Source organism: Tamandua tetradactyla, chromosome 11 (assembly GCF_023851605.1).
Source record: "Tamandua tetradactyla isolate mTamTet1 chromosome 11, mTamTet1.pri, whole genome shotgun sequence".
Lineage (NCBI taxonomy): Eukaryota > Metazoa > Chordata > Mammalia > Pilosa > Myrmecophagidae > Tamandua > Tamandua tetradactyla.
The window spans coordinates 75,580,587-75,605,896 of NC_135337.1; the positions used below are offsets into that span (position 1 = coordinate 75,580,587).

The window sequence follows — 25,310 nt, forward strand, 5'->3', positions numbered from 1 at the left end:
CCTGTGAGGCGAAAGGAGCCACTTTGCCTGAGGACATCTGTATAGAAGTGAGCTCAAGCGACGGGAAGACATCTGCAAAAGGCACATCTGTGGCAGGGATAGCAAGACAGGCTACTGTGTATTGAAGTCCACCTGTCAGGGAGGGATCTGTGAGCAAACACCTGTTTGGGGCATCTCCATGGGAAAATATCTGAAGGCCCTCCCTCCATGTCGTAAGGCACTTCCAAGGATCACCTATGAATGTAAACGTCTTTTGGGGACCCTCTCTAGAGATCTGCCATACACGTGTTGGAGCACATCTCCTGGTCATGTTTGGATAAAGAACGATGATCACAAGACCAGCTTTCCGCGAGTACAACCACTCCCTTCTAGGATAGAGGGCGATGGTCAAGAATCTCAGGTCGGGTTGAATCCCTGCTTTGTCCCTTACTGGGCACGTGGACTGGGAAAGGCGGCTTCGCCCCCGTGAGCCTGTTTCCCCTTCTACAAAGTGGGAAAGGCAGCTCCACCGCCCTTATAGGGTCTTGGCGAGGACGATGAGATGTGAGTAAAAGGCCTGGCATGTGGAAAGCACTCAATAAATGTGAGCACTTGCTATTTTTCTTATTCGCTGTCAAGTGGCCTGGCCGCCCCTCCCCCTAAGGGCGAGTCGAGAAACTGCACCCGAAACTAGTGGGAGGGATATTTGGCAGGTGCAGCGAGCGCGGCAGGCAGGGCCATCCAGAGCCTCCAGAGCTCGGCCATCCACTCCCACGAGACTCTCAGGCCGGGCGGGAGAGGACACCCGGCCCGGCTTCCGGACCCGGCCGCGGCCCCTTTAAGGCTGCCTAGCGGGCAAATGGGCCCTGGGGGCCCCAGACAGCCCTGGTTCAGCAGGGAGGCCCCGCCCAGGTGGGAGGGCGATGTCGCGCGGGCGGGCGCAGCCCAGGCAGCTCTAGCCAATAACAAGCCGCCTTTGCCGCTGCGCGTTGATCTTGCGTTTCCTAGGCTGAGTGGGACCTGGAAAGAAGTCGAGCGGGCGAGTTGAAGGGATTGCTGTAGCGCAAGAGTCTTGAGCTTCTGTTTCTGCGGCCGAATAGGGAATGCGAAATGCGCGGGTGGTCAGACGTAGAGCTGGATTGCGCGGGGTTCTGGCGTACGTCTAGGAAAGGCCAGAACTTTAGTTCATGAAGATTAGTCGAGGGGAGAGGTCAAGTTGAAAGGGATTACAAAACTCAGTCTCTGACGTCTCCCTACACCGCCCCCTGGGGGAAGAGACCAAAGGGGTAAACTGAGGCACTCAACGGAGGAACTCTGAGATCAGAAATGAGATCATTGATCTACCTAGCCCCTGTTCCCAGAAGAATCCCAGGTCCTCCCTCGGCAGTGCAACACATAGCATCCCAAACATCCTTTCCCACGCCCCCCGCTCCGCCCCCGGCCCCCTTCCCCCAATGCAGGTGCGGAAGGAGACGCAAAATTCTGGAGCGGGCGGCGACGGCTAGCAGCCACCGCCTCCTGCCTGCTGCTGAAGCCGGGCCGACTGCGCCGAGGCTTAGGTGGCTGTGGCCGCGGAGCTGGCCCTGCGGGGCTCCGAGGGGGGAGGGGGAGCCGCGAAGCCCCCGCCGAGGCCGCCGCCGCCGGGCCTCCCCTCCCCCCTCCCGGACGGGCACCATGCGGGGGGGCCCGGGTGACGCGGAGCGGCGGCAGCGCTGGGGTCGCCTGTTCGAGGAACTGGACACTAACAAGGATGGCCGCGTGGACGTGCACGAGTTGCGCCAGGGACTGGCCCGGCTGGGCGGAGGCGACCCGGCCGGTGGCGCCCGACAGGTACCCCCACCGGGACCCCTACCTGGCCCTCCGCACCCCGACCCGGCTCCCCGGTAACCCGAGCCGCTGAATGGAGTGCCCTGAGACGCCAGGGACTGCCTGTGGCTGGACTCCAAGGACATGTGTCCAGCCTGGGCATCTCTGTCCTCTCCCCCCTGCACACCAACCCTCCACCCCCAACTCATGCGTGTCTGGGCCTCCCCGGCTTGTTCAAGCCGGGCCCACCGCAGGCCCCGGGGCTGCCTGAGGCCCCAGCCTGCACAGTTGGGCTGTCAGCATGCCGTGGGGATGTCTGCCAGAAAATGGAGCAGGGGTCCGGTTTCCTGCCCACTGCCAGGGAGACACCTTCTGGATAGTCTGCACAGGCCAAGGCATTTCCTGCCCCCACCTCTAGGAGACACACCCTCCATATCCTCCTCCAAACCTTCTGGGCACCCACTCTCCTCCCCACTCTCGGTTTACATTCCCTCACCTGCCCTTTCCCAGTCCTGGCTCAATGCCCCTAGACTTGCCCACTCAGGGACCCAGCCCTGTCTGAGGCTACCCCCAGCTGGGGATGCTGCTATAAGGGCAGGAACCCTCCCTGCCCACACAGGTGTCTTACACACCTGTAGCCCCAGATGCCCCTTGAATGTCTTCACAGCCTCCAAAGACATCCAAGCCAACCTCCCACTTTACAGATGGGAACATAGAGAGCCCTGGTGGCTCAGCTTGGATCTGCCATGCTCCACGATACCCAAAGCTATCTCTAATGTCTCTAACGAGCTCCCCACCGAGTCTGCCATGTGGACAGGTTTTTATACGAGACAGCTTAGAGGACGGGTTCTAGAGACGAGAGCCCGAGGCTGCCACTTCCCGGCTCTGTGTCCTTGACCATGTTCCTTGACCTCGCTGTGTTTCACTTTGCTCACCAGGGACACAGGGCAAACGCTACCCCCTTCACTGGGCCAGTTGTGGCCTTGAGCATCTTGCTGAGAGGTGGGGTGAGGGGGGCAGGGGTGGGGAGATTCCCTGCTCCTTTCCCCGGGGTGCTGGGGGCCCTGGGTGGCCAGTGATGGGACCCCACTCCCACCCCCACCTCCCAGGTTGGGGAGCAGCCTCCCAGAGCCTCCTCTGTTGCCCTCCCCACGGCCAGGGACTCTCCCCAGAAGGCAACACAGACCCTGATGGTGGCTTTGACCTGGAGGAGTTTACTCGCTACCTGCAGGAGCGAGAACAGCGTCTGCTGCTTATGTTCCACAGCTTGGACCGGAATCAGGACGGTAGGGCCAGGCGGGGGGGGGGGGGGGGGGGGGGGGGGGGAGGGCACCCGGGAGATGCCAATGGGGGCAGAACTGGCAGCGCTGGGAGGAGGAGGAGGAGGAGGGCGCTTCTCCCTGATGACTCATAGGCTATTTTGGGAGCTCTCCCCACCCCCAGCTAGGTGGTTCGAGGCCCAGCCAACCCATCTCGCCTCCTTTTCCCTTCTGGGGCAGAACCCCCTAATTATTACCCTTAGACTTACCCTAGAGAAAAGATCTCCAATTTGCTCCTGGATTCCCTATGGGACAGAGACCACTGTTCCCCCTCCCCCAATAACATGGGACCCCCATTATTGCTCATGGATTCATTTTGGAACAGCAGACCCCTCTACTTCTGTGATCCCAGCAAGGCAGGAAAACCCCTTCCCCAACCCAGCTTCAAACCTCACTGGGTGGTCTCACATAGGCAATGTGCATCCCAAACCTTTCTACTCCTGAGCCTGGGGTCCCTCAGGTTCATGCACACATCCCCCCTCCACCTCGGATACCCTCCCCAGGTCATATTGATGTCTCAGAGATCCAGCAGAGTTTCCGGGCTCTGGGCATTTCCATCTCGCTGAAGCAGGCAGAGAAGATTCTGCACAGGTAAAGATCTGGGGAGCCAGAACCCCGGGTATCTCAGGCTCCCACCTCAGTCTTCCAGGCCCCAGACCCTGTCCCTGGGTAGGGTGGAGCTGAGTTGGGGTTTGGAGTCAGGCAGCTCTGGAGCTCATCCCCTTGAGCCTCACTTTCTTCCTCTGTAAAATGGGGGTAATAATATCGCCCACCCTATGGAGTTGCTAGGAGGAATGAAAACAGACCCTCTGTGGAGTATTCAGTGCACAAAGCTCCTCCTGCCTCCAAACCTGCCCCTAGCAGCGCTTCACCCCTGGCACTGACCAGGCACCCCCCCAACCCCTGGCACTGACCCTGTCCCCACCCCACCCCCAGCATGGATCGTGACGGCACGATGACCATTGATTGGCAGGAATGGCGAGACCACTTCCTGTTACACTCGCTGGAGAATGTGGAAGATGTGCTCTATTTCTGGAAGCATTCCACGGTGAGGTGGGGGTGACTTTCCCAGCCTAGTGGCTATGTCCCCTTTTCCCCTGGGAGCCTGGGGCCCTCCCTGCTTTGCTCGGGGTCCAAGATTCCAGAGGGAAGAGCCACTGTGGGCAGCCGAGGGGTGAGGCTTCTCTCTTCCCTTCCTCTCTTTGGTTTTCAAGGGATGGGGAGCCCACTTTGAGAGACCTCTGATATCAGATTGGAGCCCTTGGGATTTATATGGAATGTTCAATACGGGGGTCTGGGGGCTGGCTATGGGGGTTGGGGTGCAAGGAAGAAGGAGCTCAAGAGATAGGGCGTCAGGCCTCTCCCCCTCAACCCACACAGCTCCTCTCTGCCTGGTTTCTGTACTTCCGAATAAAGGATTCCGCCGCTAAAGAGAAAAGTTAGAAGGTTACTGGCTTCGGGGCCAGGGTAGGTCCAGTGGCAGCTGCTGGAGAGGAAGGGCTCCAGGGTGCCAATTCCTAGGTGGAAATCCATGATGACATCTGGAGGGAATTGGATCTGTTGAGATCCTTTTGGGAGATCCAGTGTAACCTCCCCCTCAATTGGGAATTCAAGGCGTGGACCCTGTGTGCATGTGTGTGCGGGGGGGGGGGGGGTGTCCCGGCCGGAACATCTGCAATTCCTGATGTGGGGGAGCCTTGGGTGGGCAGAATCCTTGGGAGAGGTCTGGTTGGCTCTGGGGAAGTCTTGGTATGGCAGATGCTTGGGCAGGATCCTTTGATGGGATTTGGTGGGGGTCCCCAGGAGGGATGCTAGGATCTCTGGATAGGACACTGCCGGGTTGGAAGCTTCGGGGACACCTGGTAAGGAGTCCAAGAGGGATATCTGAGCTCTCTAAGCAAGATTCTTTGGTGGACTCTCTGGGGTCCTGGGATTCCTAGGGGAGACCCCCCCCCCTTTTGGGACTGGGTCCCATCCCTCCACCACCCCTTTAGCGTGACACCCCCACCTCTGCTTCCCCAGGTCCTAGACATCGGTGAGTGCCTGACTGTGCCGGATGAGTTCTCGGAGCAGGAGAAGCTGACGGGCATGTGGTGGAAACAGCTGGTGGCGGGGGCTGTGGCGGGGGCCGTGTCACGGACAGGCACAGCCCCCCTGGACCGCCTCAAGGTCTTCATGCAGGTGAGGGGCCCTGGAGAGACCGCCCCCCTCTGCCCCAGGCTGAAGTCCTGGGAGTGGACCCTAAAAGCTACCTGGTCTCCCTGCCTAGGTCCACGCCTCCAAGACCAACCGGCTGAATGTCCTAGGGGGACTGAGGAGCATGATCCGCGAGGGGGGTGTCCGCTCCCTTTGGCGCGGCAACGGTATCAACGTGCTCAAGATTGCACCCGAGTCGGCGATCAAGTTCATGGCCTATGAGCAGGTGGGATAGGCGAGGGGAATCTTGGCTGGACGTGAGGACTGTAGGGTGGGCTGGGGCTGGAGGCTGGAGGCTGGGGGCTGGGGCTGGGGGCTGAGGGCTGGGGCCTGGGATGGGGGCTGGGGGCTGGGGCCTGGGATGGGGGCTGGGGGCTGGGGCCTGGGATGGGGGCTGGGGGCTGGGGCTGATGCCGATGCCCCTAGAAGCCTGGGAGGACTGCAGAGCCTGTGTGCAAGGCAGGCGCAGCTCCTGAGGCTCTGCCCTCCCCTCTGTCTCCCACCCTTAGATCAAGCGGGCCATCCGGGGGCAGCAGGAGATGCTGCACGTGCAGGAGCGCTTCGTGGCTGGCTCCCTGGCTGGTGCCACAGCCCAAACCATCATTTACCCCATGGAGGTAAGAAGGGGACACCCCAGCAGGGTGAAGGGTCTGCAACAACCATTCCATTTCGTGGGGTGACATGCACTGGAATCGTAACTTTGCCTCTCCCTGATTCCAACCATAACTCATTTCATCGTAACTTTGCCTCTCCCTGATTCCAACCATAACTCATTTCATCCCCATTGAACCATGTGTAGCTTTTCGGGGATTATAATTTAAGGGACCGCTGAAATCTGGAGGCAGCAGTGTTGATTATAACTGTTGGGGATGATAGTCATGGGGTCCGGATGGTTAGGGATATGCCCCTTCTAAAGATTCTGGCTTTCAGGACAGCTGTTCCTAGGGGAATCATTTCTTGGTGTAGCTGTTTCCCAAGAAATCATTTCAGTTTCAGGTTGGACAGTTAGGATCCTGAAAGTCACATAAAACCCAAACCATGTAAATACATGCCATGTAAATATGAGCAGTTCAGGGCTGGTACTGTGTTAGAGACCCAGGTTCCTCCTGTCTATCTCCTTCCCTCACCTCAATATATAGCTTCCACTTCATGGACCAAGATGACTGCTTGTGCTCCAGCCATCTCATCCACAATCCTGAGAGCAAGAAGGAAAAGGAGACAAAAGAGAGAATGCGCCCAGGCCTTTAAGGATTCTTTCTGAAAGTTACACATACATTCTCCTATTTCATTGGCCAGGACTTAGTCACCTGGCTGCACGCCTCGGCAATCTAAATAGCGTGATCTTTATTTCTGTAATAAGACAGGGCTTATTATTAAGGAAGAAGAGAGCAAAATATCAGGGAACGCTTAGCATAAGCAACTCTGGTAGGCATGACCATTTCTAGTATAGAGATCTGGGGGTAGCAGAAGGTTCTAAAATCAGCGGCTTTTTAAAGTGAATTATTCACAGGATCCTGCTTCCAGGAGGAACTGTTTCTAGGTATCTCTATTCCTGGGTGCAGCAATTCTGGGATTAGCTTTTTCTGGGGGTGCCTTTTCCAGGAATAACCATTGCCCTGGTTCTCTCCCCCAGGTGCTGAAGACGCGGCTGACCCTGCGCCGGACAGGCCAATACAAGGGGTTGCTGGACTGTGCAAGGCTGATACTGCAGAGAGAAGGGCCCCTCGCCTTCTATCGCGGCTACCTGCCCAACGTGCTGGGGATCATTCCCTATGCCGGTATTGATCTGGCCGTCTATGAGGTCTGTGACCTGCCTACTCTTCCCTCCCTCCCTTCTCCTCTTCTCTGGGATTTGTCCTACGCCATACCCCCTTTCCCTGGGGCTGACTCAGCTGCCCTCTTATAGCTGGGGGAGGACGATTCCAGGCTGAAGGAGCATCACAGTTCCTGAATCCTTAGGAAACCCTCTAAGTATTGGACGCCCCAACCCCTCCACAGCCCCCTGCCGGCATCTTCCCTTTGCAGCTCAGTCTTCCTGGGGCTCAGGATAACATGAAAAGTCAGGGACCACTCTAATCATGGAATCATGGAGGCAGGCAAAGGTGAGCCTCAAGGAGGCCTGTCTTCCCCAAAATGTGTACTGGACCCAGCCTCAGTCTCCAAGGCTGATGTCTGCTCCTGGGTCTGTTCATTTGAGTGTCCGCCACTGCCATAAAGCCCCCGCCCTGTGACCAGGCCTTTGTCCGGAGAGGCAGGAATGGGGAGTTTTTTTTTCAGTTTTTCTTCCAGGGGTCTCATCCATTAGTTTTACCTGCTCCCAATTTAGCACAGCCCAGATGCCCCCCAGAATCTTTATATCCAAGACAGACAGGGCCCCCTTCTTGGGAGGGCAACCTGTCTAGCTGAAGAGGCCCTCCCCAAGCTCAGGAGGGCTGTTTAATGCTCTGTGTTGCCGTCCTGAAATTCTTTATTTTTGGACAAGCCCCCTCTCCCATTTTTATTTTGCACCCGGCCCCTGTCTTGATCCAACATGCCCCATCCCTCCTATTGATACCTTCCCAACTCCCAGCAATTATACAGCCAAAGGAAACAAGACTATCATTCATTCATTCATTCATTCACTCATTCAGCAGGTATTTCCTCAGTATCCGCTGAGTGCCAGGCTCTGTGCTGGTTGTTGCAGGTACAGCACTCAACAAAACCAACACAACCCCTGGCCTCCTGGCGCACCCACTCCAGTAGCTATGAGATAAACAGCCAGCAAATATGATCCTTTCAGACCTGATAAGTTCTCAGAAGATACTAAAACAGGATGTGTAACTGAAAGTGGGTGACAGGGTGCAGAAAGCCTCTGAGGAGGTGACATTGGAGTTGAAGCCCAGGCTATGAAGAGTACATCTATATGAAGAGAGTGAGGAAGGCAGAGTGCATGGTATGTGTAAAGGTCCGGTGGCAGGAATGAATTTGCCCTACTGGAAGAGTGGAAGGCTAGACTGGTTAGGGAGAAATCAGGGTTGAAGATGGGGTCAGAAGAATCAGAAGGACTCAATGGGTTTATCCTAAGTGCAATAGGAAGCCCTATTGGGGCCCTATTTGGGGCAGAAATAAGAAGCAACCTTACCGATAGATTTCTTCGCCAAAATAAGGGAATTTGGAGGTCAAGAAGTTTGAGAAACTCTGCATGCTCTCAGAGTTTCAAAATGTATGTTAGTCCCTTAAAGACTCTGAGAAGTCCTGCAGTAAAGTAATTCATGAACTTTGCTTTTAGCCTTGTTTGCTACACTTACCCAATGATCAGAACCTCTTTTCAACAGAGCAGCTCTTAAAACTCATGAAACACCTATTTGGCAAATACTGCTTCAGACACGGAAGGAAGCTACTGAGATTGTGAAAGCAATCACAATAAAACCTACCTTCTTGTCTGTGCCATACCCAGGTCAGACATCACTAATCGATCTCCAGAGAAACAGAATCAACAGGAGAGGTGGATGGATGGAAGAGTGGATGAATAGATTAGACAGATAGATTAGATTGACATATAAACATATTATGAGGAATTGGCTTGTGCAGTTTTGGCACATCCAAACTCCATGGGGCAGGCTGAAAATTCCTATAAAGGTGATGCTGAAGTGTTGAGTCAAAACTCCTTAGGGGAAGCTGGTGGGCTGGAAATTCCAATAAGAGAAGATGTTCCAGTCCTGAGGCAGAGATTCTTCTGACCTCTGGAACCTTCCTTTCTTGCTGCCATCACCTCCAGCTGATGGGTGAGGTCCACCTTCGTCGCTGAGAGTTATCTCCTATACTTGAACTCGACTGATTGTAGATGCTAATTCCACTTACGGCAGTGACCAGGCCAGGGTTTGACCAAACAACTGGATACCATAATTTAGCCAAGAGGAAACATGCAATTAACCATCACACTTGCTTGCCCATCTTCCAGGGACCATTTGCAATCCCTGACTTGTGGCCTCTTCCCACAACTTGAAAACCAGCAGTGTAGCATCTTCCAACATCTCCCCTTCCCCTACCCCTCCCCTCCCTCTCCCCTCCCCCGCCCCCTCCCTCTCCCCTCCCCCGCCCCTCCCCCTCCCCCTCTCCCCTCCCCCTCCCCCTCTCCCTCTCTCTTACCTCTGCTTCCATCATCACGTCTCCTTCTCTGACTCTGACCTTCCTGCCTCCCTCTTATAAAGGGCCCCTGGGATTTCACTGGGCCCATCTCAGATGTCTTTCGCAGTGTCTGCCTTCTAAGGTGACATACTCACAGGTTCCAGGGGGCTGTTATTTTCCCACCCATAGGGGTCAAGGTGAGAACTGAGCTAAGGGTATGCAGGTAAAGTGCTCACACGGTACCTGACAGGTACTAAGGATCAGCTGTCTTGGGATACAGAGCTCTGTAGCCAGGGTCCTGCTGTCACCACCCTCAACCCACCCCAGTCCCTTTTCTTCACTCCTGCCAGACCCTCAAGAACCAGTGGCTCCAGCAGTCCAACCACGACTCAGCAGATCCCGGCATCCTTGTGCTCCTGGCGTGCGGTACCATCTCCAGCACCTGCGGCCAGATAGCCAGTTACCCCCTGGCCCTGGTCCGGACCCGCATGCAGGCCCAAGGTGAGGCCTGGGCGGGAGGGTGGGTCCCACCCCCTCTTTCCACCACGGGGTTCCCAGTAGAGTTGCAGTTGTGATCCTCCTGGATTTGGATGGCCTTGACTACATCCTGACCCTTCCCCGGGCCTCGGTTTACCCATGTGTTATATTGGAGTAGGAGTCCTTTACCCTTATAGAGCTGAAGATTAAATAGAAGAACAGGTACTGTGAGCCCAGGAGAGTGTCCTAGCAATCTTAGCTGGAAGGCTAGCATTTCCCGGCTGGTAACTTGAGCTTCTAATTTGCAAGGCTGGGTCAGCGCAAGGGAAAGGCTGGGAATAGGGTTAAGGAAGAATGGCAGGGCAACGCTGCTTATTGTTTTCCAAGTATTTTCCTTTTGTGGCTTTTTTTTTTAATTTGATTTTTTTCCCCACTCTCCCTGGATCTTTTTTTTGCAACTTTCCTTGGGAATTTGAGCTTTTTTGTGACTTTCACTGGGGATGTATCAGCGCATGAGACAGACATGGCCCTTACCCTCAGAACTCAGAGGCTGGAGGGGCAGAAAGATGCTAAATAAATCATTCCACAATTAACTATTGATTTAGGGTTGAATAAAATGGAGAATGAGCCTGGCTTAGACTGGGGCGCCAGGTGGGCTTCCCTGAGGAGACAGCTCTGGAATGGAGATCGAAAGACTAAGGAGTTAGCTGGGAGAAGAGGGAGAGAATCAAGTTTCAGGTAGAGGAAATTTCTGCCCCTCTCTGGACACACACACACATCTGCTCTGTTTCTAATCCTCCCCGAACTTGGGACCAGGGGATTGGGTGCACAGGGAGGCAGCCAGTTCCAAGGGGAGTAGAACTCTGACTCTGAGTGACAGGTCCCACTGTTAGTCTGACCCTCTTCCCTCCTGCTGCAACCTTTCCTGCCCCACCCTGGGGGTTGGGAGGGGATGTGAGAGGAGAGCCTCCGGTCTTATGCCCCTCCCCGCCTCCTCCCAGCCTCCATCGAGGGCGCCCCCCAGATCTCCATGTTGGGTCTGCTCCGTCACATCCTGTCCCAGGAAGGTGTGCGGGGTCTCTACCGGGGCATTGCCCCCAACTTCATGAAGGTTATCCCGGCCGTGAGCATCTCCTATGTGGTCTACGAGAACATGAAGCAGGCCTTGGGGGTCACATCCAGGTGAGGGGCCCACAGCCTGCCCACCCCAAGGACCCCTCGCCCCAGTCGTGACGCCCGTCCAGACCTCCAGTCCTTGGGGACTGATAGCCCAACCACTGGATCCCAGATCCCCTCACCCGCCCAGACCACTGGATCCCCACATTTAGCCCCTGGATCCTACTTCCCCAACTCTGGATCCTGGATTCCATACCCTACCCTGCTGGATTCCACACTTCAGCAGCTCAAGTCTGACATCCTCACCACGAGATCCAAGAGTCTTCACACCCCCACCCTTGCATCCCTAACCAAACCACCAGACTCTGCACCCCATATCCTGGCGACTGGATCCACATTTCCCTGCCCCACTCACTGGGTCCTGTGGATCTCCAGGTTCTAGCCACTCAAGTCCCCACTTAGCCCATGGATCCTGGTACCCAATCCCAGGAGTGCATATTCCCATACCTCAACACCCAGACCTGAGCTCCTGCAGGCACTGCATCCAGTGCAACACTGGATCCTTGATCCCCCACCCCATTACCGAATCCCAGATCCCAATACTTCAAGCCCCGGATCTCGAAGCTCTGCCACTGGATTCTGGGTATCAAGGAAACCTCAGTCACTGGATCCTGACAATGCTATGACTAGATCCTGGGGCCCTAGCCACTGGATCCCAGATTTCCTCCTCCCAACCACTGGATTCCTGAATTACTACACCTCAGCCACTGAATCCCAGATCTCTACGCTTCAACCACTACACCCTCACCACACCCTCCCCCCCAACTACTGGATCCCAGATTCCCAAGTTCTAACCCACTGGATTCTGGCTTCTAAAGACATAAGCACAAGAGCCCAACAGCACAGCAATGAGATACTGGCACTGTGGGATCTGCTGGATCCCAGATTCTGGATCCTGAATCCCTTTACCCCTGTTGCGAGATTCTAAAAACAAATCTCATCCAATAGAAGTCACACCCTGATGCCTCCAACCACTGGATCCCAAACCCTCAGACCCCAAGAGCTAGATCCCAGTAGCCCAGCCCAAGGATTCTGGATCCCTTGTACCCCCATCCCAGACACACCGTAGAGCCCAGGGCTCACTCCCCAGACCACGAAATCCCATGCTCTTGGGAGCCTGTGGGGAGGCGCAGGCCCTGGCTTCCTGGTTCTGGAACACCCCAGAGGATTTGTCTGATGGGCCAGGCCTGGCTCATTTCCAGGCAGCAAGGGCAGGGCACGTACTTCCCACCCCCTGCAGGGGCACAGGACACCCTATCCGGACACACCCTCACCCCCTCCCAACCTCCTCAGCATGACCGCCCCTCTGGGCCCTGGGGAGGGGGTGGGGGCAGACTGCTCCCTCAAACCTCCTCGAGGCCCCCACCCCAACTCCACAGGTGCTCGTTCTCAGCTGCTGGTGAGGAGAACATCTGAGGCCGGGGACACATTCAGAGGGGACCCCCACCCCAGCACTGCCAGCCCCTCCCCATGCTGTGTCCCTCAGGCCTCAAAGAGAGTTGGAAGCCAGTAGCAAGTCTACACAGACCACTTTTCCCTGAACCCGAGCTTCCAATTATGCAAAAAACTAATTGTAATTAAGTCCAACCCCCAAACCCTTTCCAGGTCTGTTTTTCTATCAGAGAGAGGAGCAGACTCCCCAACCCACCAACCCAGCCCCCACCCCCCACCCCAGCACTCCCTTCCCACCCCATGCTGTGAAATCTTCTGCACTTTATAGTTTGGGTTCTGAGGCTTAGGGTAATTGAGGGGGGGAGGCCTTCCCTCTGCTCCCCGCTCCTTGGGGAACTCTGCTGAGGGACTGTGACAAAGGAACTTGAATTTGGGGGACTGGAGAGCCCCCCCCCCCATGGCTTTCCACCTCCCTTCATGCCCACCCCCCGCCTGTGTGTGTTATTTCAAAGGAAAAGGAGACAATGAATAAATTTTCTAAGCTCTTTCATTGTGGTTTTTGCTGAAGTGGGGGTAGACATTGGACCAATCTCAAACTGTGGAGATAATGGGGCCATCTCCTTACACACAGTTTCAAGAGACCAGGAAATGACTTGACTTCTTTGAGCCTCAGTTTGTACATCCGTAAAGTGGGGGCAGGAGGGACATGGGTCCTTCTGACTTTTCCTAATGTTACAAGTATGTAGAGAAATGGAACATCCGAGGACAAAGCCCCTGGACAAGCACTGTTAAAGTATTAATTCCCACTTTTTCCCACGTGGATTGAGAGCTACCTTCTGAGACGGTCCCCAATGACTCTGCTTCCAAGTTTTCCCACTCCTGTGTGGTCCCCTCCCTCACTGACCCAGGTGGGTCTAGGTGACTAATTAAATACAACAGATATGTCACTTCCAAGATTAGGTTATAAAAGATACTGGAGCTTTCATTTTGATTGAGCAGGCCTGCTCTCTCTTTCTCATCATTTGCTGGGAAGAAATCTTGGTGCAATGGGCTGAGCAGCTTTACAGAGAGGCATACACACTGAGGAACTTCCACCCTTGGCCATGTGAGTGAGTTTAGAAGATGATCTGATGGTCCTAACTGACCTCCTGACTGTGAACTCATGGGAAACCCTGGATAGCCCAGCCATCGCACATTCTTTCACCCAAACCACTGGATCCCCACACTTCAATCACTGCAGCCCAGTACTGAATCCTGGACCCTGGACCCTGATGCCCCAATTGGCTCACAGGACCACCCAGCTAAGGTATCTGCTCCTGAATACCCAAGCCTTCAAGAACTGAGTGAGATGATAAATGTTTGTTGTTTGAAGCTGCTAAATTTGCAGGATAATTTGTTATGCACCAGTAGCTGACTAGTACATATACACATATATCTACATGTTTTTTTCACACATTCCAACAAGAGAATGAAGTTTGCTAACTATTTTGCATTTTTACTTCCTTGGTATTATGCCCTTGGGATCAATACCAGGAGGGAGGTTACTAGGTCAAAGGATATAGCTGTCCCAGGATCATGCCATTCAGAAGAACTGTACACAATTATCACAATGAGGGTTCAGCATTACCAACTTTACTGCAGCCACACCAGCCTCGAGTGTTATACCATTATATATTTTTTTAGTTGGGCCAGATATCCATTTTCTTGTCTACATTCTTATATTTCATTACACTATGGCTGGAATTTAGGAGCCTCTGCTAACTGACATTGTGACCTTTCTAAGGCTCGATTTCCCCACGGACAAAAGAAGGGGTGACAGCTTTAAATGGAAAGTAACTTATTTATGCAGTGGAGAAGCTAAGCCTACCTATAGTTATGCCTACAAGTCATTTCCGGAGGACCTCTTTAGTTGCTCAGATGTGGCCTCTCTCTCTCTCTCTCTAAGCCCAACTCTGCAAATGAAATCATTACCCTCCCCCCTACGTGGGACAGGACATCCAGGGGTGTAAATCTCCTTGGCACTGTGGGATCAACAATGCCTTCCTGACCAAAAAGGGGGAAAGAAGTATAACAAATAAGGTATCAGTGGCTGAGAGAGTTCAAATAGAGTTGAGAGGCTGCTCTGGAAGCTACTTTTATGCAAGCTCCAGCTAAATATTGCTATTTATCATGGTTTGCCAAACCCCAATCCAAACCATTCCTGCTAACCCTAAAGAACACCTAGGGCTGGATTTGAGATTCTACAAAAGTTCCATGCACTAGGATTACTTTCCAGAAACCTATGACCTCCAGATGGGTTCCTAGGCCACATAAGTCCTGAAACCAGAGGGCCCCGCCTCTCCAGAATATCAACTCGTTCCATTCCCTTACCCTGTATTATCAACAACACTCTCCGAAATGAAAAAATTAGAATGGACATAGCCAAATATCCCTAAAGATTGGGAGAAAGATCAAAGGAGAAAGTGGAGCATAACAGAGAAGATAGGCTTTAACAAATGAGTATGACTGCTGAATCATTACATTGATATTTCCTTTAGTCTCCAGTGTCTCGGAGCTGCTAGAAGGAAAAACCTAAAATTGTGAAACTGCAACCCCTACCAAACTCTGAAATCTGTTCTATAACTAACTGCTGTGGTGTGCTTTGAAATTTGTTGCTTTTTTGTATATATGTTGTCTTTCACAGTAAAATATAAGACTTAAAGTGTCAGCTGCTGTCGGCTATCCGGCACTGCATCTAGTACCACTTTCAGAGCATTTTATGCTCTTTGTCAGCCACCTCGCGCAATATCAAAGCAAACACTACTTGTGTTAAAAAGCATTATTTTTTTTTCGCTTTCCAGAGCCTGCCCATGCCAAAAATAAAGCACTATTTTATGAATTCAAAATAATTGTGCTTTTTAAAGATCAAATATACTGCATTATATGTACATATGCGTGTCTAGTGAACTATATGTGGGATAATAACAGTATTGTACCAATGTCAGTTTCCCGGCTGATTCTTTACTATGGGTACATAAGATGCCGCAAGCGAATGAAGCTGGGTGAAGGATCCATGGGCTTCTATGTACTATTTTTGCATATTCTTGTGAGTCTATACTCGTTTCGAAATAAAAAGTTAAAAAAAATTAAAATAAAGGAAAGCACTTACATATATTTTGTACAGTGTTCCCTTGCTTTGTGTATTACCCTTTAAAGTAGTATCTCGTTCACTTATTCATTATGTATTTATTATTTCTTAAACATGCCAGACCCAATTTTAGACACAGGAAATGGACATGAACAAAACAGACAAAAATCTCTCGTAGACCCTACATTCCAGTGGGAAGAGATGGACAGTAAACAAAATAAGTATATCTGTAGCATAGTAGAAAGCAAAGGTGCTACGGAACAAAAATAAAGTAGGAAGGGGGGTTAAGAAACACTCCAAGGTGGAGCTTACATTTTTAAAAAACTTTTATTGATAAATCTTCACACACATACATTCCATTCATGGTGTACAATCAGTGGCTCAAAATATCATCACATGGGTGTGTATTCATCACCATGATCATTTTTTAGAACATTTGCATCACTCCAGAAAAAGAAATAAAAAGGAAGACAAAAAAAACACTCATACATACCATACCCCTTACCCCTCCCTCTCCCTGAGTACTTGTATTTCCACCTTCCCAATTTATCCTTTGTCCCACCCTGTTATTTATTCTTTACCTGTATATTTTTACTCATCGGTACATACCCTGGATAAAAGGAGCAACAGATACAAGTTTTACACAATGCCACAGTCACATTGTGAAAGTCTATCATTTTACAATCATCTTCAAGAATCAAGGCTACTGGAACACAGCTCAACATTTTCGGGGACTTCCCTCCAGCCACTCCAATACACCATAAAATAAAAGGGATATCTACATAATGCATAAGAATAACCTTCAGGATAACCTCTCAACACCGAACTCTCTCAGGCACTGAGACTCTACTTTGTCTCATTTTGGAGCTAAAAATTTAAACAAGGTGGTCAGGAAAGGCCTCATGGAGGAGGTGACATTTGATAAAGTTCTAAAGCAGGTGAGGGAGAAATGGGGAGATGGAATCCAGGCAGAAGGAAAAGCTCAGGCAAAGACCCTGAAGAGGGACTATGCCTGGGAGGTTCCAGGAGCAGCGAGGAGTTCCCTACAGCTGGGGTGGGTGGAGGGATGGAGGGGGAGAGTGGGAGGAGGGTGTACAGGGCCTTGGGGGTCACGGGTAGGACCCGAGGGAGGTGGGAGCCATGGAGTGCTGTAGGAGGTGGGACCACCCCTGACTCAGGTGTTCACAGGCCCCCTCTGGTGGCTGCGGGTGGAACAGAATGTAGGGGCGGGTGCGGAGGCAGGAATGGGGGTGGGGCCAGGAATAGGGGCGGAGGCAGGGATGGGGCGGGGCCAGGAATGGGGGCAGGGCCAGGAATGGGAGCGGAGGCAGGAATGGGGCGAGGCCAGGGACCGAAGGCGGAGCGCTTTCCCTGGTCTAGGCAGGTGATAGAGAGGGCGAGCAACGTGCTGACCCTGGCCATGTTAAGAAACCAATTCTGGATAGATTTTGAAGGTTAAGCCAACAGGATTGGGTGGCAGGACGTGGAGGGTAGAAAAAGAGAGGAATCAGGGCAGGGACAAGGTGTTGTTGTTTTTTAATTATGATCATTCCGTTCTACATATATAATCAGTAATTCATAATATCATCCCATAGTTGTATATTCATCATCATGATCATTTCTTAGAACATTTGTATCAATTCAGAAAAAAGAAATACAAAGAAAACAAAAAAATTCATACATACCATAACCCTTACCTCTTCCTTTCATTGATCACTAGCCTTTCAATCTAAATTTATTTTAACATTTGTTCCCCTATTATTCATTTTTATTCCATATGTTTTACTCATCTGTTTACAAGGTAGATAAAAGGAGCATCAGACACAAGGTTTTCACAATCACACAGTCACACTGTGAAAGCTATATCATTATACAATCATTTTCAAGAAACATGGCTACTGGAACACAGCTCTACATTTTCAGGCAATTCCCCCCAGCCTCTCTGTTACTCCTTAACTAAACAGGTCATATCTATTTAATGCGTCAGCCTAACCTCCAGGATAACCTCTCGACTCTGTTTGGAATCTCTCAGCCATTGACACTTTATTTTGTCTCATTTCACTCTTCCCCCTTTTGGTCGAGAAGGTTTTTTCAATACCTTGATGCTGAGTCTCAGTTCATTCTAGGGGTTTTTCAATCCCTTGATGCTGAGTCCCAGCTCATTCTAGGATTTCTGTCCCACTTTGCAAGGAAGGTCCACACCCCTGGGAGTCAGGTCCCACGTAGACAGGGGAGGGTAGTGAGTTTGCTTGCTGTGTTGGCTTAGAGAGAGGCTATCTGAGCAACAAAAGAGGTTCTCTTGGGGGTGACTCTTAGGCCTTATTTTAAGTAGACTTGACCTATCTTTTGAGGGGTTAAGTTTCATATGAACAAACCCCAAGTTTGGGGGCTCAGTCTATTGCTTTGGTTGTCCCCACTGCTTGTGAGAATATCAAGAATTAGACTTAGGGAAGTTGAATTTTCCTCCTTTCTCACCACTCCCCTAAGGGGACTTTACAAATACTTTTTTATTCACTTTTCAAATCACTCTGGGATTTATCGGGGCATTACTCTAGACAAACCAACAAAATCTCATGTCCTACTCAAGGTTCCATGTACTTATGGTGTTCAATTAAGCTGTCTACATAAGTTATATTAGGAAATGAGCTAGTCAAAATGTAAATTTGGTACCAAATGAACATTTTTTGCTTTAGTCTTACACATAAGTTAAAATTTTTAAATATTAATTACCATCTATTTTCAACACCCTGCAGTAATGACATTCCTATGTTCTTTCTCATGCAGGGGACAAGGTTTTTGACCTAAACAACTCTGAGGATGGAGGGACCCTGGCCAAGATGTTCCCTGGCTCCTGTTGGCTACACCATGTGAAAGAGTTTATCATTATCTCCGTTTCACAGATGGGGAAACTGAACCGAAGCTCAAAGAAGCAAAGTGAGTTTCCCAAGGCCATACAGCAAGAAGTTCAGGATGGGATTCAAAACCAGGTCCACCTGACTCTTGACCATGACTGCCCGCGTGTCTCTCTCCCAGAGCTCAGGAGCCTTCCCTCCCCCCTCATTCTCCCTCATTTCCATCTCCAGTTGCCATAATAGTGAACCCCAGAGTGTGAGTCTCCAATGGCCGGTGGAGCAGACAACCTCAACCGTGCTGGCTTAAAACAACACAAATGTATTATCTTACAGTCTGGAAGTCAGAAATCCAAAACGTGTGTCATGGTGGGCTCCAATCAAGATGCTGGCAGAGCCGGTCCCTTCTGGAGGCACTAGGGGAGAATCCATCCCTTACCTTTCCCAGCTTCTAGAGGTCGCCTGCATTCCTTGGCTTGTAGTCCCTTCTTCCATCTTCAAAGCCAGCAACAGCTGGTGGAATCTTTCTTAGGTCATATCTTCCTGACACTGAGTCTCCTGCTTCTCCCTTCCCCATCTAAGGACTGCACTGATTACCTTGAGCCCACCTGGCTAATCCAGACTAATTTCCCCATCTACCCAGTAACTGATTTGTAACCTTAATTCCATCTGTGAGCTTAGTTCCCTCTTGTCTGTAATATAACATATTTACAGGTTTTGCTGGAGACCAGGATGTCTTTTCCTGGGGGGCGGGTAGGGGGGTAGGGTGACCATTATTTTGCCTGCCACACCCAGTGAGGTCACAAGGGACTCTCTGAGCTCATCGATCCCTGGGACCCCAAATTTCAAGGCACTGCTCCCACTGGCCACTCCCACGCAGTGGCCAGATAGACACATGTCTCCCCGGGGATTGGAACCCAGGCATCCTGGCCCTCCAGGTTCCATGGCAGCCCACCCCAAGGAACCTCAGAAGCCTTGTTCCAGGGTGCAGACACTGTTTAACAGGATCAAGGCCTTACTCTGCAAAGCCCAGCCCCCGCCCCCGCCCCCACCCCCGCCTCCACCCCTGCCCCCACCCCTGCCCCCACCCCCCTTCCGGAACTTGGGCTGTGCCCATGTGTACGGGTATGTGTTTGGGCACGTGCATGAAAATGACCATGAGCACCACTCGTCACAGCAGGTAAGCTGGGGGACCAGGCGTATTCCAGCACCTCCAGCTTGAACTGTAGGAGGAAAAAGCTCCTCATAGGGTCTTCTCCCCTCCAAGCTGGCCCAGAAGCCCACCTTGAAGCAGTAGGGGCCAGGGTGGGCCTCTCGGTCAGGAGGCTGTCCTGGAGAAGGCACTGAGGGCCGACTGAGTGGGGGCTGGGTCTGCCCTGCAGGTGCTGGACACGGGAGAGCAGCTGATGGTGCCCGTGGAGGTCCTGGAAGTGGACAGCGAGGGAACCTGGTGGAAGTTTCTGCTCTCAGGGGCCGTGGCGGGGGCTGTGTCTCGCACGGGCACGGCTCCTCTGGACCGAGCCAAGGTGTACATGCAGGTGTGCGGGGCGAGGGGAGGGGCACAGCCCTGGAGTCACGGAGGGGGGGACAGCATGGGGAGGGGACGGGTGAGAATATGAAGCTAGAGTTCAGGACGGGGATGGGGATGTGACTGGAAATGGATTTGAGGGTGGCATTGAGACGAGGGTTGGAGTTGGAAACGAGACTGAACAGAGATGGGGAGGGGGTTGGATGTCGTACAAGGTGGTGTTGGGATTGGAGCCGTGGATGACAATGGAGAAGATGGGGATGGGGCTCAGAGTTGAGTTGCAGAGGGAGTTGGGAGAACAGTTCCAGGGACAGGGCTCAGCACTGGGCAAGGCTTGGGCACGGGGATCAGGGAATTGGGGGTGGGTTCCCTCAGATGGGTTTGAAGATAAAACCGAGAGGAGACAGAGATGAGGGATGAGATAGGAATGTGGGTCAGAGTTGGTTCTGGGATGAGAAAAATAAGAGGATTGGGCTAGAGGATTCTATGAATAGCCAGGGAAAGAGTTGTACATGGGACAGAGATGGGGTTGGCCTTGGGCTAGCTGGGGACAGGGTGGGATTGAGCTCCAGGCTGAAATGGGGAGGGAGATGGGGCTGGGGGCTCCTCTTAGGGTCAGGGTCCTCTCCACCCCTAGGTCTACTCCTCCAAGACCAACCTCATGAATCTGCTGGGGGGGCTAAGGAGCATGGTCCAGGAAGGGGGCGTCCACTCCCTATGGCGGGGCAATGGTATCAACGTTCTCAAAATTGCACCTGAGTACGCCATCAAGTTCTCCGTCTTTGAGCAGGTAGGACATGGTCTGTTTTCCCAGCCCCACCTGTTTTTAGTTTTCCTAGCTGAAAAGACAAATACCATACAATAGGTTGGATTAACCACAGGAATATATTGGCTCATAGTTTCAGAAGATAGAAGGCTTGCTTCCTCCCGGGGTCAATATCCTCAGGCTGGCAGGCATTCTTGGGGTTCCTTGGCTTTTCCATCACATGGTGGTATCTTCTCCTTTCTCTTTCGAGTTCAGTTGACTTGCAGCTTTTGACTGCTCCCTGTGGCTGCTGCTGCTTCTGTGTCCAATCTCCTTTTTTTTTGGCATGGGCAGGCACTGGGAATCGAACCCGGGTCTCCACCCAATCTCCTTTTCTTATAAGGATTTCAGTCATGAAGGATGAAGGCTTACCCTCATTCAATCCCGGCACATCTTAACTAATAACATCTTCAAAGGCCCCACTGACAAAAGCGTTCATACCCACAGGGACAGAGGTTGGGACCTGAACATGCCTTTCCTGGGGGATGTGATTCTATGGCCAACACCCCCATTCCCCTGACAAGTCCAGGACCTCTTCCAAGACATACTTTTCTCTCCAGGTCCCAGACCTCTCCCCCTGGATGGGTTTCAGATAGGAAAAATGGTCAGCTTCTCTCTTTTCTCTCCTTTCCCTTGCCCCAGTGCAAGAATTACTTCTGCAGTGAAAATGGCTCCCCACCCTTCCAGGAACGCCTTCTCGCTGGTTCCCTCGCTGTCGCCATCTCCCAGACACTCATTAACCCAATGGAGGTAAGACAGCACCTGCCCCACAGGTGATGAAAATAAAAGTGATCACAGCCACCATTCATCAACCTTCAACCACCCACTATAAGCAGGCACTGCACTGAACAATTTGCATACACGGCTTTGATACACCCTCTGAAGAATCCCACAAGCCTCTGTTATTATCTCCCTTTTACAGATTTGGAAACTGAGGGCACTATATCAATTAGGACAGGTTAAACTGCTGTCAACAGACCCAAAACAGTGTGGCTCAACACCAGAGAAGTTTATCTCTTGCTCAGGTTAGGGGGCAAAGTTAAGTTCTTTGCCACATAATTATTCAAGGACCCAGGCTCCTTCTGTCTTGTATTTTGCTGTTATCAAGGTCAGGCCCCCTGTCTGTCTTGTCAATAAAGCTTTACTGGAGTATGGTCATGCTCATCCATTTACTTACAATCCAGGCTGTTTTCACACTATAAGGAGAGTTGAATAGTTGAGACAGAGAATGTGCAGCCCAAAAGCTCAAAATACATACCATCTGGCCCTTTACAGAAAAAGTTTCCTGATTTCTGCCCTTGAGTCTTATCACTGTCTGCGGTGAGCGGGCAGAAACAAAAAGAGCATGGAGGAACTCAGTGAGGGGTTTTATGGGCCAGTTGGGAAGCGGGATGCAGGATTTTCCATCACATTCCAGTGGCTAAAATGAGTCACAAGGCCAGACTCAAACTGCAAGGGAGGCTGGGAGATGTAGTCCAGCTGGATGCCCCAGAGAAGGGGCAGAATAGATTTAGGAGGACAGCTAGCACTGTCCACAGGTTCGGAGGGCTTAAGCAACTTGCTCAAGGTTGCACAGGGAGAGATGAAGCTGAAATGTGAGCCCACCCAGTCCACATCCAAGGTCAAAGCTTAGGCACAAAACAGTGTTGCCTCCAAATTTGCACTTAACACATTCCTGGTATATACTGGGTGCTAAATAAATGCATGCTGGGCATGGCCAGAAGCCCAAGTCTATAATCCCAAATTCCCTTCCCAACCAACCTGATGGTTAGCATACATCACAGACGGAAATGACCACCTGGTGGGATCTGGACTGCAGATACGATATACTTGACCCTACATGCTCTTTTGTAAAATAAGTTGCTAGATTCCTCTTCCTTTTTTATTACGAGATTCATACCAAACTTTTATTCCAGATGACTACTTAGCTGTCTCCACTGATTGACCACTGAATGTCCATCCTTTTCCTACAATGAGCCAAGATGGCACCTCTGTACTTTACTAAATTCCTGTATATATTTGGGACTATCACTGGCTTCTCTCTTCTTGTTGTGCTGAGGTCTGTTCATGTACTTCTGTCTTAATTCTTGAGGCTCGATAGCATGTTTTATCATCCCCCCTTCACTGCTCTTCTTTAAAAGCTGCCCAAATTATTTTTCTAGGCTGATCTCCCAGCTGAACTTTAGAAACAACTTGCCTAGTTACGACAAAAAAAAAAGAGCCCTGTTGTTATTATATATCTTTGCACTGATACACAATAACACCTCCCCTTCCCCCAATGCTCCCCAGGTGCTGAAGACGCGGCTGACCCTGCGCTGGACGGGCCAGTATGAGGGGCTTCTGGATTGTGCTCGGCAGATCCTGGAGCGGGAGGGCACTCGCGCCCTCTACCGCGGCTACCTCCCCAACATGCTGGGGATCATCCCCTACGCCTGCACTGACCTGGCCGTCTACGAGGTGTGAGTCCACGGGGGGAGGGGGGAAGGAAGGGGAGGGGGAGGGGCTAGGCCCCCGGTCCAGAGTGAGCTTTCTCCCGCTTCCCACCCCCTCCTACCCCCACCCATGCAGATGCTCCGGCGCTTCTGGCTGAGGTCGGGCAGAGACATGGAGGACCCCAGTGGCATGGTCAGTCTGTCCTCCGTGACGCTGTCCACCACCTGTGGCCAGATGGCAAGTTACCCGCTGACCCTCGTGCGCACAAGGATGCAAGCCCAAGGTCAGCAGCCTGGTCGCGGAAGCTACCCCGCCCCTGCCCCGTCCCCAAGCTGGCTCCCAGAAGTTCTCCATCTGATTCTGGCCATCTTCACTGACCGCCCCCACACCCACCAACACTTACACTCACCCTCACCTCGGATGTCAGCCCCTCGAATTACCCCTAAATGTCACCGAAACTAACATTCATACCCCCCAACGGACCCCAACGAGGCTCCCTTTCCCAAGAGAACCCCTTCCTCCAATGACTTTCCAACTTAGATTCAGCCCTTTAAAAACCCCGAAAGGCAAAATGGTTCCCAAACTCTACACATCTGATTCTCAGAATCCCCCAAAATTCATATCCACTCCTCCTGATATTTTGAGAACTCCCCAAATAGGACCCACTCTCCCGGCCATGGACATCAGTCCCCAAACCAATCTACGAACCTCAAAACTGCCCTTTAGTCCACCACCTGATCTTGAAAATGTCCCCAAACCAGCCCTGAATGCTCTCCAAATTCTCCAACCAATCTCAGGTATTCTCTCTGAAATAAGCTCTCACATTTTCTAAGTGGGTTCCTAAATAAATCCTGAAAAGTCCTTTCCAAATTGATCCAGCCCCCTCCCCCCCCCCCCCGTCCCCCAAAAGAAACCTGATCAATTTCCTCCAAAAATCTTCCAAATGCCTTTCCAGCTAACCTCTTTGGACCCCTGGCTTCACCCCCACTCCCCACCGCCACCCCATAACATTCCAGCCTCCAGGAAGCGGGGTCTTCCCTGGCCAAGGCTCTGATCTTGCTCCCACAGACACCGTGGAGGGTTCAAGGCCCACCATGCGTGGTGTCTTTAGGCGGATCCTGGCCCAGCAGGGCTTGCCGGGGCTGTACCGAGGCATTACCCCCACGTTACTGAAGGTGTTGCCAGCAGGTGGCATCAGCTATGTGGTGTATGAAGCCATGAAGAAAACCCTAGGTGTATCGGCAGTGAGCTAAGGGACACGCTCTGGGCAGACAAAGACAGAGGGATGGGTGTCCTCTGGCTCCAAAGAGCTCTCCAGAGTGAGGACCTGGGGCAATTTTTGGAAGGAGTGCAGGCTGAGGGCCTGGGTCAGAAGATTCCTGGGACGCCTCCTCCCTAGGGTGCAGCCCACGGCAGGAGTTGGGACTCTCCAGCCTGGCTCCTTCTGGCTAGTCCTGGTACAAGGCAACATGGTGACAGTGAAAATAATCAGAAATAAAAGGAATGATTTCTGTTGGATTTGTCCAGATACCTGGGTGCAGGAAGGGAGCTGGGGGTCTAGGATACAGCTGGGTGCAGGAGGGGAGCTGGAGGTCTGGGACACAGCTGGCTGCAGGAGGGGAGCCGAGGTCTTTGGGTCCCTGGATCCTGAAGGGGAATGGGGAATTGGGAGCCTAGATGATGCTTAGGTCCTGGACAGAAGCTGAGGGCCTGGGTTACGAGTTTGGGGTTCCCATTCAGGGGCCTAAAAGGAAGAGGGTGGTGGTGGTGGTGGTGGCGGCGGCGGCGGCGGCGGGGATTAGGAGACTGGGATCCCTCCGACCAAAATTGACCGCTCTTGGATTCCTGAGTTCTGGAAGGGAAGTGAGAGGAGTGAGAGGCTCCAGGAATCCCCAAGTTTCCTCCCGCCCTCGGGCCATCCCATCCCAGGCCTTTCCAGAAGCACCCTAGCGCCGAGGCCTCAAGCAGACCACGTGCCAGGCTCGCCCAGCCAGGCTCCCGGGACGGTAATCCAAACGTCAGGCCAGAACTCGGGCATCCCGTGACAACTGCCCACGTGGGCTGCCATTCACACCAGCTCCGGCCAATCCTCACCAGCAGTCTGGGGCCGGCTCCG

At 52.3% G+C, this 25,310-nt stretch overlaps 2 protein-coding genes and 1 long non-coding RNA gene across 8 annotated transcripts; 2 read left to right on the forward strand and 1 right to left on the reverse strand.

Moving 5' to 3' along the window:
• The first annotated feature begins 1,477 nt into the window (after nucleotides 1–1,477).
• On the forward strand, nucleotides 1,478–12,998 carry SLC25A23 (solute carrier family 25 member 23). Of its 2 annotated transcripts, XM_077120947.1 has the most exons (12): nucleotides 1,478–1,809; nucleotides 2,945–3,071; nucleotides 3,608–3,695; nucleotides 4,041–4,152; nucleotides 5,127–5,285; nucleotides 5,374–5,526; nucleotides 5,810–5,917; nucleotides 6,934–7,101; nucleotides 9,758–9,908; nucleotides 10,490–10,622; nucleotides 10,886–11,066; nucleotides 11,594–12,998. In XM_077120947.1, exons 1-12 carry the CDS (start codon nucleotides 1,654–1,656, stop codon nucleotides 11,684–11,686), a joined length of 1,629 nt encoding a protein of 542 aa, XP_076977062.1. In that variant the 5' UTR covers nucleotides 1,478–1,653; the 3' UTR covers nucleotides 11,687–12,998. The 2 variants fall into 2 exon arrangements, with proteins under 2 accessions (XP_076977062.1, XP_076977063.1); XM_077120948.1 differs by lacking the exon at nucleotides 10,490–10,622 and having other exon boundaries at nucleotides 1,483–1,809.
• LOC143650323 (uncharacterized) lies at nucleotides 5,727–19,451 on the reverse strand. 4 transcript variants are annotated; one of them, XR_013159524.1, is made up of 5 exons: nucleotides 19,087–19,451; nucleotides 18,763–18,844; nucleotides 10,074–10,216; nucleotides 9,429–9,849; nucleotides 5,727–9,172 (listed from the first exon to the last, which is right to left on the reverse strand). It is a non-coding gene; the product is annotated as an uncharacterized LOC143650323 (long non-coding RNA). The 4 variants fall into 4 exon arrangements; XR_013159523.1 differs by lacking the exon at nucleotides 10,074–10,216; XR_013159522.1 differs by lacking the exon at nucleotides 18,763–18,844 and having other exon boundaries at nucleotides 18,868–19,451.
• SLC25A41 (solute carrier family 25 member 41) lies at nucleotides 19,256–24,738 on the forward strand. Of its 2 annotated transcripts, none has more exons than XM_077120956.1 (7): nucleotides 19,256–19,608; nucleotides 19,811–19,966; nucleotides 20,594–20,746; nucleotides 21,404–21,511; nucleotides 23,051–23,218; nucleotides 23,330–23,477; nucleotides 24,263–24,721. In XM_077120956.1, the coding sequence occupies exons 1-7, from the start codon at nucleotides 19,324–19,326 to the stop codon at nucleotides 24,445–24,447; spliced, it is 1,203 nt and encodes a 400-aa protein (XP_076977071.1). In that variant the 5' UTR covers nucleotides 19,256–19,323; the 3' UTR covers nucleotides 24,448–24,721. The 2 variants fall into 2 exon arrangements, with proteins under 2 accessions (XP_076977071.1, XP_076977072.1); XM_077120957.1 differs by having other exon boundaries at nucleotides 19,506–19,608; nucleotides 24,594–24,738.
• Nucleotides 24,739–25,310: the final 572 nt, after the last annotated feature.

What these genes read in the sequence shown, in the direction of transcription:
- SLC25A23 (XM_077120947.1), top strand. Translation starts at nt 1,654, where the DNA reads ATGCGGGGGGGCCCGGGTGACGCGGAGCGGCGGCAGCGCTGGGGTCGC. An exon ending in GCCTCAAGGTCTTCATGCAG is followed by an intron (nt 5,286 to 5,373) that starts GTGAGGGGCCCT and finishes CTCCCTGCCTAG; the next exon opens with GTCCACGCCTCCAAGACCAA. An exon ending in GGGAGAGAATCAAGTTTCAG is followed by an intron (nt 10,623 to 10,885) that starts GTAGAGGAAATT and finishes GCCTCCTCCCAG; the next exon opens with CCTCCATCGAGGGCGCCCCC.
- SLC25A41 (XM_077120956.1), top strand. Translation starts at nt 19,324, where the DNA reads ATGTCTCCCCGGGGATTGGAACCCAGGCATCCTGGCCCTCCAGGTTCC. An exon ending in AGTTCTCCGTCTTTGAGCAG is followed by an intron (nt 20,747 to 21,403) that starts GTAGGACATGGT and finishes CCCTTGCCCCAG; the next exon opens with TGCAAGAATTACTTCTGCAG. An exon ending in CTGACCTGGCCGTCTACGAG is followed by an intron (nt 23,219 to 23,329) that starts GTGTGAGTCCAC and finishes CCACCCATGCAG; the next exon opens with ATGCTCCGGCGCTTCTGGCT.